Source organism: Hylobates moloch, unplaced genomic scaffold, assembly GCF_009828535.3.
Source record: "Hylobates moloch isolate HMO894 unplaced genomic scaffold, HMol_V3 SCAFFOLD_12, whole genome shotgun sequence".
In the NCBI taxonomy this organism is placed as follows: domain Eukaryota; kingdom Metazoa; phylum Chordata; class Mammalia; order Primates; family Hylobatidae; genus Hylobates; species Hylobates moloch.
Window position 1 is genome coordinate 41312586 of NW_026652287.1, and position 14276 is coordinate 41326861.

A 14276-nucleotide genomic window follows, 5' to 3' on the forward strand; every position below is an offset into this window, starting at 1 on the left:
GCCTAATAGAGACGAGGTTTCGCCATGTTGGTCAGGCTAGTCTCAAACTCCTGACCTCAGGTGATCCACCTGCCTTGGCCTCCCAATGTGCTGGGATTACAGGCGTGAGCCACCGCACCCGGCCGTCTTTTTGCTTTTTTTTCCCCATTTGCTATTTTAAAACTTCTAGTTCAGGCTGGGCATGGTGGCTAATGCCTATAATCCCAGCACTTTGGGAGGCTGAGGGAGGTGGATCTCCTGAGGTCAGGAGTTCGAGACCAGCCTGGCCATCATAGAGAAACCCTGTCAAAAAAAAATAAAAAATAAAACTTCTAGTTCAGGCTGGGTGTGGTGGCTCAAGCCTATAATCCCAGCACTTTGGGATGCCAAGGCGGGAGGATTGCTTAAACCTAGGAGTTGGAGACTAGCCCAGGCAACATAGTGAGACCCTCCCCCCAATCTCTATAAAGAATTTTAAAATTAGGCAGGCTGGTGGCATGTGTCTGTGGTTCCAGCTACTCAGGAGGCTGAGGTGGGAGGATCACCTGAGCCCCAGGTGGGTTGAGGCTGCAATGAGCTGTGATCGTGCCACTGTAGTCCAGCCTGGGCAACAGAGCAAAACTCTATCCCAAAACAAAAAACAGGCCGGGCGCGGTGGCTCACGCCTGTAATCCCAACACTTTGGGAGGCCGAGGTGGGTGGATCACAAGGTCAGGAGATGGAAACCATCCTGACTAACATGGTGAAACCCTGACTCTACTAAAAATACAAAAAAATTAGCCGGGCATGGTGGCGGGTGCCTGTAGTCCCAGCTACTCGGGAGGCTGAGGCAGGAGAATGGCGTGAACCCGGGAGGAGCTTGCAGTGAGCCGAGATCACGTCACTGCACTCCAGCCTGGGCGACGGAGCGAGACTCCGTCTCAAAAAAAAAAAAAAGTATTGGATCTCACACTTTAAACACGTACAGCTTCTTGCCTGTTGATTATGCCTCCGTAATGCTGTTTTTTATTTTTATTCTTTTTTTTTTTTTTTCGAGACGGAGATTCACTCTTGTTGCCCAGGCTGGACTGCAATGGTGTGATCCCGGCTCACTGCAACCTCTGCCTCCCAGGTTCAAGTGATTCTCTTGCCTCAGCCTCCCTAGTACCTGGGATTACAGGCATACGCCACCACGCCCGGCTAATTTTGTATTTTTAGTAGAGACGGGGTTTCTCCATGTTGGTCAGGCTGGTCTCGAACTTCCAACCTCAGGTGATCCACCCGCCTCGGCCTCCCAAAGTGCTGGGATTACAGGCGTGAGCCACTGCTCCCGGCCTTATTTTTATTCTTTTACCATTAATAGCCCAAGTGGGACCCCCTCACACTCCCCTGTGTATACTTAATCGTGTCTCTGTACAAGTAACAATCAGATGCTAATCCCCCCCCCACCCCCGTCCCACTACTCCACCTTTGGGGCTGGGGACTGCTCGTTTTTTCCCTCCCACCCGCAGAGACCAGATCTGTTCTCCTCCCTCACGGACCTCCCCCACTTACTCTGGGATGCTGGGGGTCCCTGGAGATCTCACCCTGGCCTGACCATCACTAACTGGGAGAGACTTAGAGGCAGACTTGAGTACTCCAACCGCCAGGGAGCCAGGGCTGGCTCAGAAGAAAGGCCTAGGGGCAGGGAGGGGATTGGCTGGGGAGGGGGCTCTGCCTAGCATAGGAAGAGCAGGAGAGGCCTCCTGAGTAGGGATTTTAATCTGATCCAGGACTTGAAAGGCAAGTGGGAACTGGCCCAGGGAAGAGGGTGGAGGCATGTGGGAAAAAGGGCACTGATGCAGAGGCCTGGAGGCTTGGGGCTGGTCTTGGGAATCGTACCATCTGGAGGGCATGGGGCGCGGAGGTAACGAGAGCTTGAACAGAGCTGCGGAAGACAGAGATGATTCCAGAAGGGTAAGGAGGTGGAGGCCCCTCTTTACTTCCTTCCCGCAGCCAGCACCAGGCCAGAGTTGGGTGGGCACCTGCTGGGGGATCCTCATGGTCCAGTATTGGTTGCAGGTTTTGAGGGGGCTGACAGGAGAGGTGGTTGCCAGGGAATGGTTCCAAGAAGATGCAATGGGGGAGGAGGCTGGGGATACCCAGGGGACATGGCCCAGCTTACGGAGGCTCCTGAGCTTCCAGGGGCATAGATATTAAGAAATTGCACGCTGAGCCTGGGTGTGGTGGCTTGTGTCGGTAATCCTAGCACTTTGGGAAGCCATAGTGGGAGAATGGCTCAAGACCAGGAGTGCAAGCCCAGCCTGGGCAACATACCAAGACCCTATCTCTACAGAAAATAACAAAAATTAGCTGGGTGTGGTGGCATGCTCCTGTAGTCCCAGCTGCTTGGAAGGCTGAGGCGGGAGGATCACTTAAGTCCAAGAGTTCAAGGCTGCAGTGAGCTGCGATGGTGCCACTGCACTCCAGTCTGAGCAACAGAACGAGATCCCATCTCCTTAAGAAAGAAAAATTGTGGCCAGGTGTGGTGGCTCACACCTGTAATCCCAGCACTTTGGGAGGCTGAGGCAGGTGGATCACCTGAGGTCAGGAGTTCAAAACCAGCCTGGCCAGCATGATGAAACTCTGTCTCTACTAAAAATATAAAAATTACCCAGGCATGATGGCAAACGCTTGTAATCCTAGTTATTCGGGTGGCTGAGGCAAAAGAATTGCTTGAACCTGGGAGGCAGTGGTTGCAGTGAGCCGAGATTGCACCACTGTACTCCAGCCTGGGCAACAAAAGTGAAACTCCATCTCAAAAAAAAAAAAAAAAAAGAAAAATTGCATGATTAGCTTCTAGTACCCTGAAAGTTTAGAGGGCAAGTAGAAGGAGGAGCTTGCTTTTTGGGGAAACTTTAATCAGCAGAGGTAGGCGTGGGGAGGCCTCCACAGGGTCCTATGAACCCTGAGCCCACTGTGGGAGCAGAGCAGCCCCCTCCTCACCCAAGGGAGCTTCTAGCCTTGACTCTCCCCCTTGCTGACTGAGTGACCTGTGACCTGTCTCCAGTCACTTCTTGCTTTGAGCCTTGGGCTTCCCAGTTCCCACGTTTCCTTAGGGGAATGTTTATGGAGATCAAGCCAACCATGCCTGTTAAGGGTGGGTTATTTTTCTAGAGAGTCTGACCACCTGAGCTAACATCCTTGCACCTGCCCACCTGTCCATCTGTCTATTCTCATTCATCCATGTAGCAAACATTTATGTGGCATCTAATGTGTCCAGCCCTGTCTGAGGCTCTAAGGATACAGCAGTGACTCAAACAACATTCTTTGCTTTCATGAAACTTATGCCTTGGGGTGAAGAAGACACCCCAATGAAACAGATCAACTGGGACAAGAGGGTTGAAGGAACTACACAGGATCAGGAGACAAAATAATATTGTGGTCTCTTTGGTGGTAGTCTGAGAAGGCTTCTTGGAAGAGGTGACATTTGAGCTGAAATAAGAATGATGACACAGTCAGACATGTATGTGACTGGGGTGCAAACATGGTACAAGTGAGCTTGGTGAGTTGGAAGCCCAGCAAGCAGCAGTTGCTATGGATTAAGCTGGGGAGGCAGAGGTGGGGAGGCAGCAGGGCCAGAATGTAGAGGGCAGGAATGTGTCCAGAAATAAGGAGCTCAGGTAAGGCAGAACCCTGGACTTGGGGTCCACCTTGGGGTCTTTGCGGGGAGTGGTACCTCAACTGGCGGCATCTCTGGTCACTAGCACCCTGTGGGACCCCTGCTCAGGCTCAGAATGGAAGAGACAGGTTCATGTGGAAGGGACAGCCAGGACCCGGTGCCGAGGCAGGCCGTGGTTATCTGCAAACAGCCCTCTTCCTTCCAGCACGTCACGTGCTCCCGCCTGAGCCTCTGGCTACAGGAATCAGGTGACCCCAGGCAGCAGGCCAGGCTGCAGGGGCGGGTGAGTGAGTCAATGTGTGCAAGTGTGTGCGTGTGTGTGTTTTCATCTCTGGGAGGCCCAGACATCTGGGGTCTGAATTAATTGCCTTTTTCCCAACCCTGGGCAAGTCCTGTATTTCCAGCTAGATTGAAAGCAAAACAAAACAAACCTATGTGCATAGCTCTGATCTGCTGAGCAGTGCCAGAGTCCTTGGGGGTTCAGGGAAGCCGTGGGACAAGCCCTTCTCACTCAGACCCCTGGAGGGGGGCAGGGATCCTCTGCTCATCCCCCCCAACCCACCTCCTGTGTCAGTACAAAGCCCCATTCTTTCTCTTTCCCTCAATCCGGGGCTATTTTTAGCCACTAAGAAGGATTATCAGTTTGGTTCCCAGGTGGCAGGGGCCGAGCTGGGAGTGGGGCCAGGGAGGCTTCAAACAGCAGCCAGGCTTGGGGGCGGGTGGGGTGAGGGGAGAAGAGAGACTCGGGCTGGTCACACTGGCCCTGCCACCCACATGGTGGCTCTGCAGATGACCCTGAAGTTGCTGTTGTCCAGCCCAGCCCAAACACATCAGCTGCAGCTTTAAGGGAAGGTGGCAGAGGCAAGGAAAGCTTCCAGCAGCCTTAGGCACCTCAGGTGCTGGAAACCGTCCTAAGGGCTTGGAAGAACCATCTAGCAGCCTCCATAGGCCAGCACCCCTTCTTTCCAGACCACTCCCCATCCTGCCCCCGCCTCCTGTCTACTAGTAACCCTCACAGTCTCTAAGTTGTTTTTTTTTCCGAAACAGGATCTGCCCTGTCACCCAGGTTGGAGTGCAATTGTGTAATCACAGCTCACTGCAGCCTCAAACTCCTGGCCTCAACCAGTCCTCTCACCTCAGCCTCTTGAGTAGCTGGGATTACAGGTGTGCGTCACTATGCCCACCTAATTTTTAAATTTTTAAAATCTCACTATGTCGCCCTGGCTGGTCTCGAACTCCTGACCTTAAGCAATCCTCCCACTTCGGCCTCTCAAAGTGCTGGGTGTGAGCCACTGCACTCGGTCCTCTAAATTTTACTAGGTGCTCACTCCACCTCAAGTGCCATTCCTAACCACTCCATGTGGAAGAGGGGCTATTGTTTGTTCCATTTTACAGATGAAACTGAGGCACAGGCCACGTTCCGTGGCTGGTAAACGGGTGAGGCAGGAATCAGGAATCAGATCCGTTGTGATATCAGCATGGAGTGTTTATAAACTGCCCGCCTGCCCTGAGCCTCACAGTAGACTGGTAGAACAAGGAGGAAATCTAGCTGTACCCATTTTTCAGATGGGACAACTGAGGCCCAGGAAGACAGAGGATGACAGGGAACAAACAGAAGAACTGGATCCAAAAGAGAAAAGCTAGAAATTGAGGAACACATCCCTCAGCCTCATTTCCTCCCTTCCCTCAGGAAGAGAAGTTGAGCCTTGCTGGCCTGAGGTGCCTGGTTACAGCCATGCCTAAGCCCCTCCCATATGCCAGACGCTGCCTCAATGCCCCAGGTGCAAGGTCTCTGAGCTGCTTAACCACCCTTCAGGGAGGGCACCTGTCCCACCAACAGGTGATGAAATTGAGGCTCCCAGGGATTTGAAGCATTGCAGCTAGGACTCCAGCCAGTCTGCTGGGCTCCAGACCCTGTTCTTTTCTCAAACCACAGCATCTTTTATTTATGCTTTAAGAGGGAGAAGAGGGAAGGGAACAGACAGAGACAGGTTGGTGAGGTTAGTGAGAGAGTAGGAGCTCTGGGGCCAGACCTCTGCAATCAGGGCATATCAGTCTGAAGCCTCCTTGGAGAGCTCCCTGGTTTAGAAAGTGCATCTGTTCCCCTTTCTGTTCCACTCAGGAAGGAATGGGCATGATTCAGCAGAGGAGAGTAGAGTTTAGAACTGGTTATGCTTCCTTCTCCAACCCTCCCTGCAAAAACACTGGCCAGCTCCTGACATCACAGTAAGACAGGGTTGCAGGAGGGTGCTTTAACAGGATCCAAAGCAGGGCAGTCAGGCTGCTTTCAGGAGGAGGTGACAACTGAGCTGGGTTTTGAAGGATGCATAGGAGTTTGCCAAACAGAGAAAGCGTTTAAGCCCTTTATGGTAGAGATGTTGCTCGTTTTCCCCACCATTTTGTGTCTTCAGCACCCAAATACTAAATGAGTATTCTAGGCAGAGGCCAGTATTTGTAAAGGCTAGGATGTGTGAAACTATATGGTCTGGTGGGAGCAGAGTATCAGCCAGTAAACTGGTGGGCATTGAAGCTGGGCACATTGGCAGTGGCGAGGCTTGAGATTGTGAGAAGCCATTGCTCCTGTGGTTCTCCTTCATCCCCTACACTCATCATGACTTGAATGTACCAAGGTGTGCAAGGATGCATCCAAGACCCTTGGGTGAGGGGAAAACATGGAGCTGGGGGTCTGGATGCCTGGGCCTTCCTGGGACACCTAGCCCCCTTCCATCTGCACCTGGGTGTCTGTCAGAAAGGTAGCAGGGTCTCTGAGAAGGCTGCACCAGTGACTCAGAAGGCTGAGATGGGAGGATGGCTTGAACCCAGGAGTTTGAGGCTGCAGTGAGCTATGATCAGGCCACTGCACTCCAGTCTGGGTGACAAAGTGAGAACCTGTCTCTAAGGGATTGCAGATACCCTGCAGTGGTCATGGCTCTGGCTGTGAGGCTGAGTACAGTTGGGACCAAGAGTGCCAAGCTGGCCATGTGTCCTTGAGCCCCCATGGGCACACGGGATCAAGCCAACCTTGTCTGCTAGTGAAGATGGTTTCTTTTTCTTGAGAAATCAACCACCTGGGCTGAAGTCCCCATATCCACCCAGCTGTTCATGTGTCTACTCTGTCTGGGATGCCTGGGCCTCGTTGTAGGTCTAGACTAGCTGCTATCCCACACCCTTGACTGCTTGTTGGGTTACTGACTTCTAGTGCCCCTCCCCAACCAGAGTATCCAATGCTAGCAGCAGCTCCTAATACTTCACTGATGCCTAAATGTCAGGTGCCCCATAGCATGGTACTCAGCCTGCCCCTTCATGTGCATTCTCTTCCTTTTTTTTTTTTCCCCCCCAAAACAGGGTCTTGTTGACCCCTTGCTGATAGATAGAGGATTCCATCCATCTTCATGGATTTCAACAGCAGCCACTCACTGACAAGTCCTACCCAGGCCCCACCCACCCCAAGCCTGTGCCCCAAACCTGAGTAGCTCCTGCCTCCTCCACATGCCCACAGGAACATTTTAGCTGCCCACCCCCGCACCCACAATTTGTGTTGTCTGACACTTAGCCTGACTCCCGTCCTGAAATGAACTCACCCATTCTGGTTTATCCAGTTCTTCAGACTGGAAGGCTGACGGCTTCAGTGGCCAAGTGGGGTGAGGCTGAAGATGGAATTAAGGTTGTTATCAGCTGAGCTTGAGATGGGAGATCATCTGGGTGAACCCAGTGTCATCACAAGGGTCTTAAAATGAAGAAGACGGAGGCAGGAGAGACATTGTCAGAATGACGAGGTGGGAGAAAGACCCAACTAGCCACTGCTGGCTCTCAAGATGGAGAAAGGGATCAGGAGCCGGAGGATGCAGGCAGCCTCTAAAGCCAGAAAAGGCAGGAAATGGCTGGGTGTGGTGGCTGGAGCCTGTAGTCCCAGCTACTCAGGAGGCTGAGGCAGGAAGATGGCTTGAGCCCAGGAGATCGAGGCTGCAATGAGCTATGATTGCACCGCTGCATTCTAGCCTGGATGACAGAGTGAGGTTGCCTCCCTGCAGAAAATGTAGTCTCTTAGCAATTTTCCAGTATATACTATATTATTAACTAAAATCATCATGACGTACAGATCTCTAGGACTTACTACTCCTGCTAACTGAAATTTCATATCCTTTGACCAATCTCTTGCCAATTTCCTCTCCCAACCCTTCTCTTCTCTGGCTCCACTTTGGAAAGCATTTGGCTCTTGGGGGGCCCCACCTCTAAATGTCTCTGGAATCTATCCCCTTATCTCTACCTCATCTCAACTGGACATGCCAGAGCACCCTCTTCTGGCCTCTAAAATGCTACGCCCTGCATGGCAATCAACACCCTGAGGATCCGTGCATTATTCAGAATAGAACCAAGGGCAACGGAACCGCCACATTCCCCTGGTGGGAGTGTAAAATGGTGCAGTCTCACCCTGGAAAGCAGTTTGCCCACCTCGGCCTCCCAAAGTGCTGGGATTACAGGGGTAAGCTGCCATGCCCAGCTGCCCCCTAGGCTGGTCTTGAACTCTTGGCTTTGGCCGGGCCCAGTGGCTCACGCCTGTAATCCCAGCACTTTGGGAGGCCGAGGCGGGCGGATCACGAGGTCAGGAGATCAAGACCTTCCTGGCTAACACGGTGAAACCCCGTCTCTACTAAAAATACAAAAAATTAGACGGGTGTGTTGGCGGGCACCTGTAGTCCCAGCTACTTGGAGAGGCTGAGGCAGGAGAATGGCGTGAACCCGGGAGGCAGAGCTTGAAGTGAGCTGAGATCATGCCACTGCACTCCAGCCTGGGCGACAGGGCGAGACTCTGTCTCAAAAAAAAAAAAACAAAAAAAACAAAAAAGCAAAACTCTTGGCTTCAAGCAATTCTCCTGCCTCAGTCTCCCAAAGTGCTGGAATTACAGGCATGAGCCATTGCACCCAGGTCTATTTTTTATTTTATTTATATTTTTATTTTTTATTTACTCTGTTTTTGGAGGCAGGTATCACTCTGTCATTTAGGCTGGAGTGCGGTGGCATGATCACAGCTCTTTGCAGCCCTGAGCTCCTAGGCTTAAGGAATCCTCCTGTTTCTGCCTCACGAGTAGCTGGGATTACGGCCACATGCCACCATGCCCGGCTAATTTTTGTATTTTGTGTAGAGACAGAGTTTCGCTATGTTGTCCAGACTGGTCTCAAACCCCTGGGCTCAAGCAATCCTCCTGCCTCAGCCTCCTAAACACTGGGATTATGGTATTTTTATTTATTTTTATTTATTTTATTTATTTTTGAGATGGAGTCTCGCTTTGTCACCCAGGCTGGAGTGCAGTGGCACGATCTTGGCTCACTGCAGCCTCCGCCTCCCGGGTTCAAGCAATTCTCCTGCCTCAGCCTCCTGAGTAGCTGAGATTACAGGTACCCGCCACCATGCCCAGCTAATTTTTGTATTTTTAGTAGAAACGGGGTTTCACCGTGTTGGCCAGGCTGGTCTCAAACTCCTGATCTCAAGTGATCCACCCACCTTGGCCTCCCAAAGTGCTGGGATTACAGGCTTGAGCCACCATGCCCGGCCTATTTTTATTTTGTAACATGGCAAGGTTATCAAGAAGAACTGACAAAACTAAGCTATGATGACAAAAAAAATAAAAAAGGTGGTGGAGGGCAGGGCAAGGTGGCTCACGCCTATAATCCCAGCAATTTGGGAGGCTGAGTGAGGAGGATCGCTTGAGCCCAGGAGGTCAGGTCTGCAGTGAGCTATGATTGCACCACTGCACTCCAGCCTGGGCCACAGAGTGAGACCCTGTCTAAAGAAACAAAAACAACTGGAATGGTTGTTACCTTTGGATGCCAAGACAGGGGTGGAGGTTGACTGGGAAGAGGTATGAGGGAAGTTTCTAGAGGAAATATTTGTGATAGGAGACTGGATTAGCCAGGTACATAGTTTTGTCCAAACTCAGTGACTATGCCCTTAAAGATGTGTGCAGGCCAGGTGCAGTGGCTCATGCCTGTAATCCCAGCACTTCGGGAGGCCAAAGCGGGAGGATCGCTTGAGCCAGGAGTTTGAGACCAGCCTGGATAACATAGGGAGACCCTCTCTCTACACAAAAATTTAAAAAATTAGCCAGTCGTGGTGGTGTGTGCCTATGGTCCTGGCTCTGCAGGGGCTGACATGAAAAGACCACCCGAGTCCTGGAGGTCAAGGCTTCAGGGAGCCATGATCTCTGCACTCCAGCCTGGGTGACAGAGACCCTGTCTAAAAAAAACAAAAAGTCTGCATTTCACTTGGGTAAATACTACCTTGAAAGGAAAAACCCATAAGCAAATATTGAACCCTAGTTAATGATCTGTGTGCTGACATGTGTAGGGGCGATGTGGCCTGAGGTCAGCTGCCTACTTTGAAATGCATCAGGAACAACCAGATAAACTGACGGTGGATAGAGGGATGGACGGATGGACGGGCAGATGCAGAGGCAGATGGGTGATGGAATAAACAGAATGGAATGCAAAGGGGAGAATCTAGTGGTGGGAATACAGGTATTCTCTGTAAAATTCTTTCAACTTTACTGTAGGTTTGAAATGTTTATTATAAAATGTTGGGGGAAGGCTGGGTGCGGTGGCTCATGCCTATAATCCCAGCACTTTGGGAGGCTGAGGTGGGCAGGGCAGATCACTTGAGGTCAGGAGTTTGAGACCAGCTTGGCCAACATAACAAAACCCCATCTCTACTAAAAATACAAAAATTAGCCAGGCATGGTGGCACACACCTGTAATCCCAGCTACTTGGTAGGCTGAGGCATGAGAATTGCTTGAACCTGCAAGGTGGAGGTTGCAGTGAGCTGAGATTGCGCCACTGCACTCCAGGCTGGGCGGCAGAGTGAGACTCCATCTCAAAATGTTGGGGGAAATAATCCAGATTTTTCCCTGTGGCCCCCATGCCTTGCAGGCTCTATGCTGCCCCTCATCGCCTCCCTGCCCTCCCCTGCTCCCTCTCTCCCCCTTGTTCACTCTGCACCAGCCACACGGACCTCGTCACTGTTCCTCCAACATCCCAGGCATGGTCCTGCCTCAGAGCCCTTGCACCTGCTGCCTATTTGTCTAGAAAGCCCCTCCCCCAGCCCCACCTTCTTGTGTGCAAACCCACAACCTTCTCATCTTTTTTTTTTCTCAAACATAGGGTCTTGCTCTGTCCCCCAGGCTGGAGTACAGTGGTGTGATCATAGCTCCCTGCAGTCTTGAACTCCTGGGCTCAAGTCGTACTCCCACCTCAGCTTCCTGAATAGCTAGAACTACAGATACGTGCCACCACACCTGACTACTTTTTAAATTTTTTGTAGAGACAGGGTCTTGCTATGTTGCCCAGGCTGGTCTTGAACTCCTGAGCTCAAGTGATCCACCTGCCTCAGCCTCCCAAAGTGTTGGAATTACAGGCATGAGCCACTGTGCCTGGCCTGACCTCCACATCTTTTTTTTTTTTTTAAGATGGAGTCTCACTCTGTCACCCAGTCTGGAGTGCAGTGGCATGATCTCGACTCACTGCAACCTCCGCCTCCCAGGTTCAAGTGATTCTCCTGCCTCAGCCTCCCAAGTAGCTGGGGTTACAGGCATGTGCCACCACACCTAGCTGATTTTTGTATTTTTAGTAGAGATGAGGTTTCACCATGTGGGCCAGGCTGGTCTTGAACTCCTGACCTCAGGTGATCCACCCGCTTCAGCCTCCCAAAGTGTTGGGATTACAGGCGTGAGCCACCGCACCTGGCCTGACCTCCTCATCTTTAAGTCCCAGCTCAGATGGAACCTCCTTAGAGAGCCTCTCCTTGATCACATTTAAAATCACACCACTCTGTTTTCTACCCCGCCCGTTACACTTTGGCATCTCATTCATTTATGAATCTGTTTACTTGTTTATTGGCTGCCTTCTCTGTTGGTCTGTGAGCTGGGCAGGAATGTGTTGGCTTTATTCCCCTGCTGTGTCGCCAAGGCCCAGCCCTGACCTGACATGTACAAGTCAATTGGAGAACATCTCTTGCCTGGATGGATGGATGAATGGATGGATGGACAGACAGACGGATAGATGCAAGGACAGATGGATAAATGGATGGAAGGGTGAAATGGATAGATGGAAGAATAGATAGAAGGATGGGTGGGTGGAAGGACACACAGGTGAGTGATGGATGATGAGTGGACAGACAGATGTTTAGATGGGTGGACAGATGGATGATGGATGGATGGATGTTTGGATGGGTGGATGGATGATGGGTGGGTGGACAGATGTTTGGATGTGTGGACAGAGGGATGGATAGGTAGACAGATGGACAGGGGGATGGGTGGACAGACAAATGAATGAACAAACAAACTTTCTGAGTGGGAACCACTGTGGTAGGCTGGACCCTTGGCTCAAGATCTCAGGGAAGGGAGCAGCTCTTTGGCCTCCTCAAGCAGGCTGGGACATGCTGGCCGGAGCTGCCCCACCTCGACCGCCACTCCCTTATCCGGCAAGCTCAGTTATGCAGTCGGCTCTCTTACCCTCTTACTTTGTGGGCTCTGGGATAGCAAGAGAGACTCCTGAAATTCCCACCTAGAGAGGAGTCTACCTTCCAAAGATGGCCAAGAAAGGAACTCTGGATTTTTTTTTTTTTTTGAGACAGAGTCTTGCTCTGTCACCCAGGCTGGAGTGCAGTGGCGTGATCTCTGCTCACTGCGACCTCTGCCTCCTGGGTTCAAGCAATTCTCTGCCTCAGCCTCCCGAGTAGCTGGGATTACAGGCGCACGCCACCATGCCTGGCTCATTTTTGTATTTAGTAGAGACAGGATTTCACCATGTTGGCCAGGCTGGTCTTGAATTCCTGACCTCGTGATCCACCTGCCTTGGCCTCCCAAAGTGCTGGGATTACAGGCAGTGAGCCACTGCGCCCGGCCTCTGGATTTCTTTAAATCCTTCATCTTTGGGGGCTGCTTTAGAGGCAGCTTCCTGCAGTGGAAAGAAACCTTCCTGGACATTGAGGACTCAAGTTTTTTTTTTGAGACAGTTTTTCTGTATTGCCCAAGCTGGAGTGCAGTGGCATGATCTCGGCTCACTGGAAACTACTCCTCCCGGGTTCAAGCGATTCTCCTGCCTCAGCCTCCCGAGTAGCTGGGATTATAGGCGCCTGCCACCATGCCTGGCTAATTTTTGTATTTTTAGTAAAGATGGAGTTTTGCTACGTTGGCCAGGCTGGTCTCAAACTCCTGACCTGAAGTGATCTGCCCACCTCAGCCTCCCACAGTGTTGGGATTACAGGCATGAGCCATGGTGCCCGGCCACGACTCAAGTTTCTGACCCCAAGCAGCCATTCCCTTGACTTCTGGCTACCATCTTGGCATCAGTTAAGTGCAGAGCGATAACTACCATTTTGGGCTGTGTTATTACTCTTGTTAAAGAGCAGTAGGCCAAGCATTTTAGGTTGAGAATCCTGGGTATTACTGTCTGTTTTTTTGTTTTGTTTTTGAGTTGGAGTCTTGCTTCTGTCACCCAGGCTGGAGTGCAGTGGCACGATCTCGGCTCACTGCAACCTCCGCCTCCCAGGTTCAAGCGATTCTCCTGCCTCAGCCTCCTGAGTAGCTGGGATTACAGGCATGTGCCACCACGACCAGCTCATTTTTGTATTTTTAGTAGAGACAGGGTTTCACCACGTTGGTCGGGCTGGTCTTGAACTCCTGGCCTCATGATCCACCCACCTTGGCCTCCCAAAGTGCTGGGATTACAGGCGTGAGCAACTGCGCCCGGCCTACTAATCTGTTTTACAGATGAACTTGAGGTTCAGAGAGGTCAAGTCATTTGCCTGAGGACACACAGCCCAACTCTGCCTTTAACACTGACCAGGCAATGGAGTGGGAGTGATGAGAATGAAGTGGTGGCTCTTCTGGGGCCAGAGGACAGTTCCAAAGTCCCAGGCAAGGGGAGTTCCACCTTCCAGTCCCGCCTCCTGGTTGTCAGCTGCGCTGATAGGGGCCCAAGTAGGAGTTCTGAGGCTCCAGCCTCTCAGGCCCCACTTGCCCCACCCATTCTGCTTGCAGACCTCCCAGCTAACTGGAACCTGTGTCCACAGAATGCTGTCCAGTTTCAACGAGTGGTTTTGGCAGGACAGGCTCTGGTTACCACCCAATGTCACATGGACAGAGCTGGAAGACCGGGATGGCCGTGTCTACCCCCACCCCCAGGACTTGCTGGCAGCCCTGCCCCTGGCGCTGGTCCTCCTGGCCATGCGCCTCGCCTTTGAGAGGTGAGTGTCTGCCCTGCCGCGACTCATTGCCCACAAAGTCGCTCCAGTATGTGCTCGTGCCCTGGGTGCAATTTGCCACTGCAGCATGTCCCGAGTGGAAGCTGGCTTTGCACCAAAGCACTTTCCCTCGCTCCAGCCTGCCCCCAGCCGTCACCACCCACACTTCTGGCCTCTGCTTGCTGGTTTATAGGAACACCGCCCGCAGCTCAGGGCTGGGTATGCCAGCATCTTCATAAAACAGGGATGGGAGGCCGGGCACGGTGGCTCACGCCTGTAATCCCAGCACTTTGAGAGGCTGAGGCAGGTGGATCACTTGAGGTCAGGAGTTCGAGACCAGCCTGGTCAACATGATGAAACCCTATCTCTGCTAAAAATACAAAAATTAGCCAGGCGCACACCTGTAATCCCAACTACTC

The 14276-nt window shown here is 52.0% G+C and overlaps 1 protein-coding gene across 8 annotated transcripts in view; it reads left to right on the top strand.

Moving 5' to 3' along the window:
- The window catches only part of CERS4 (ceramide synthase 4), a 61040-nt gene that overhangs the window by 31278 nt on the left and 15486 nt on the right, over positions 1 to 14276 (top strand). For 3 of the 8 annotated variants that reach the window (XM_032169539.2, XM_032169540.2, XM_058425110.1), the window contains one exon: positions 13687 to 13860. In XM_032169539.2, the coding sequence (XP_032025430.1) occupies positions 13688 to 13860 (173 nt within the window). In that variant the 5' untranslated portion in view covers position 13687. Of the gene's footprint in view, positions 1 to 4354; positions 4784 to 12250; positions 13861 to 14276 lie in introns of those variants that run through there. The other 5 variants (XR_009208934.1, XM_032169538.2, XM_032169542.2 and 2 more) reach the window with 3 other exon arrangements.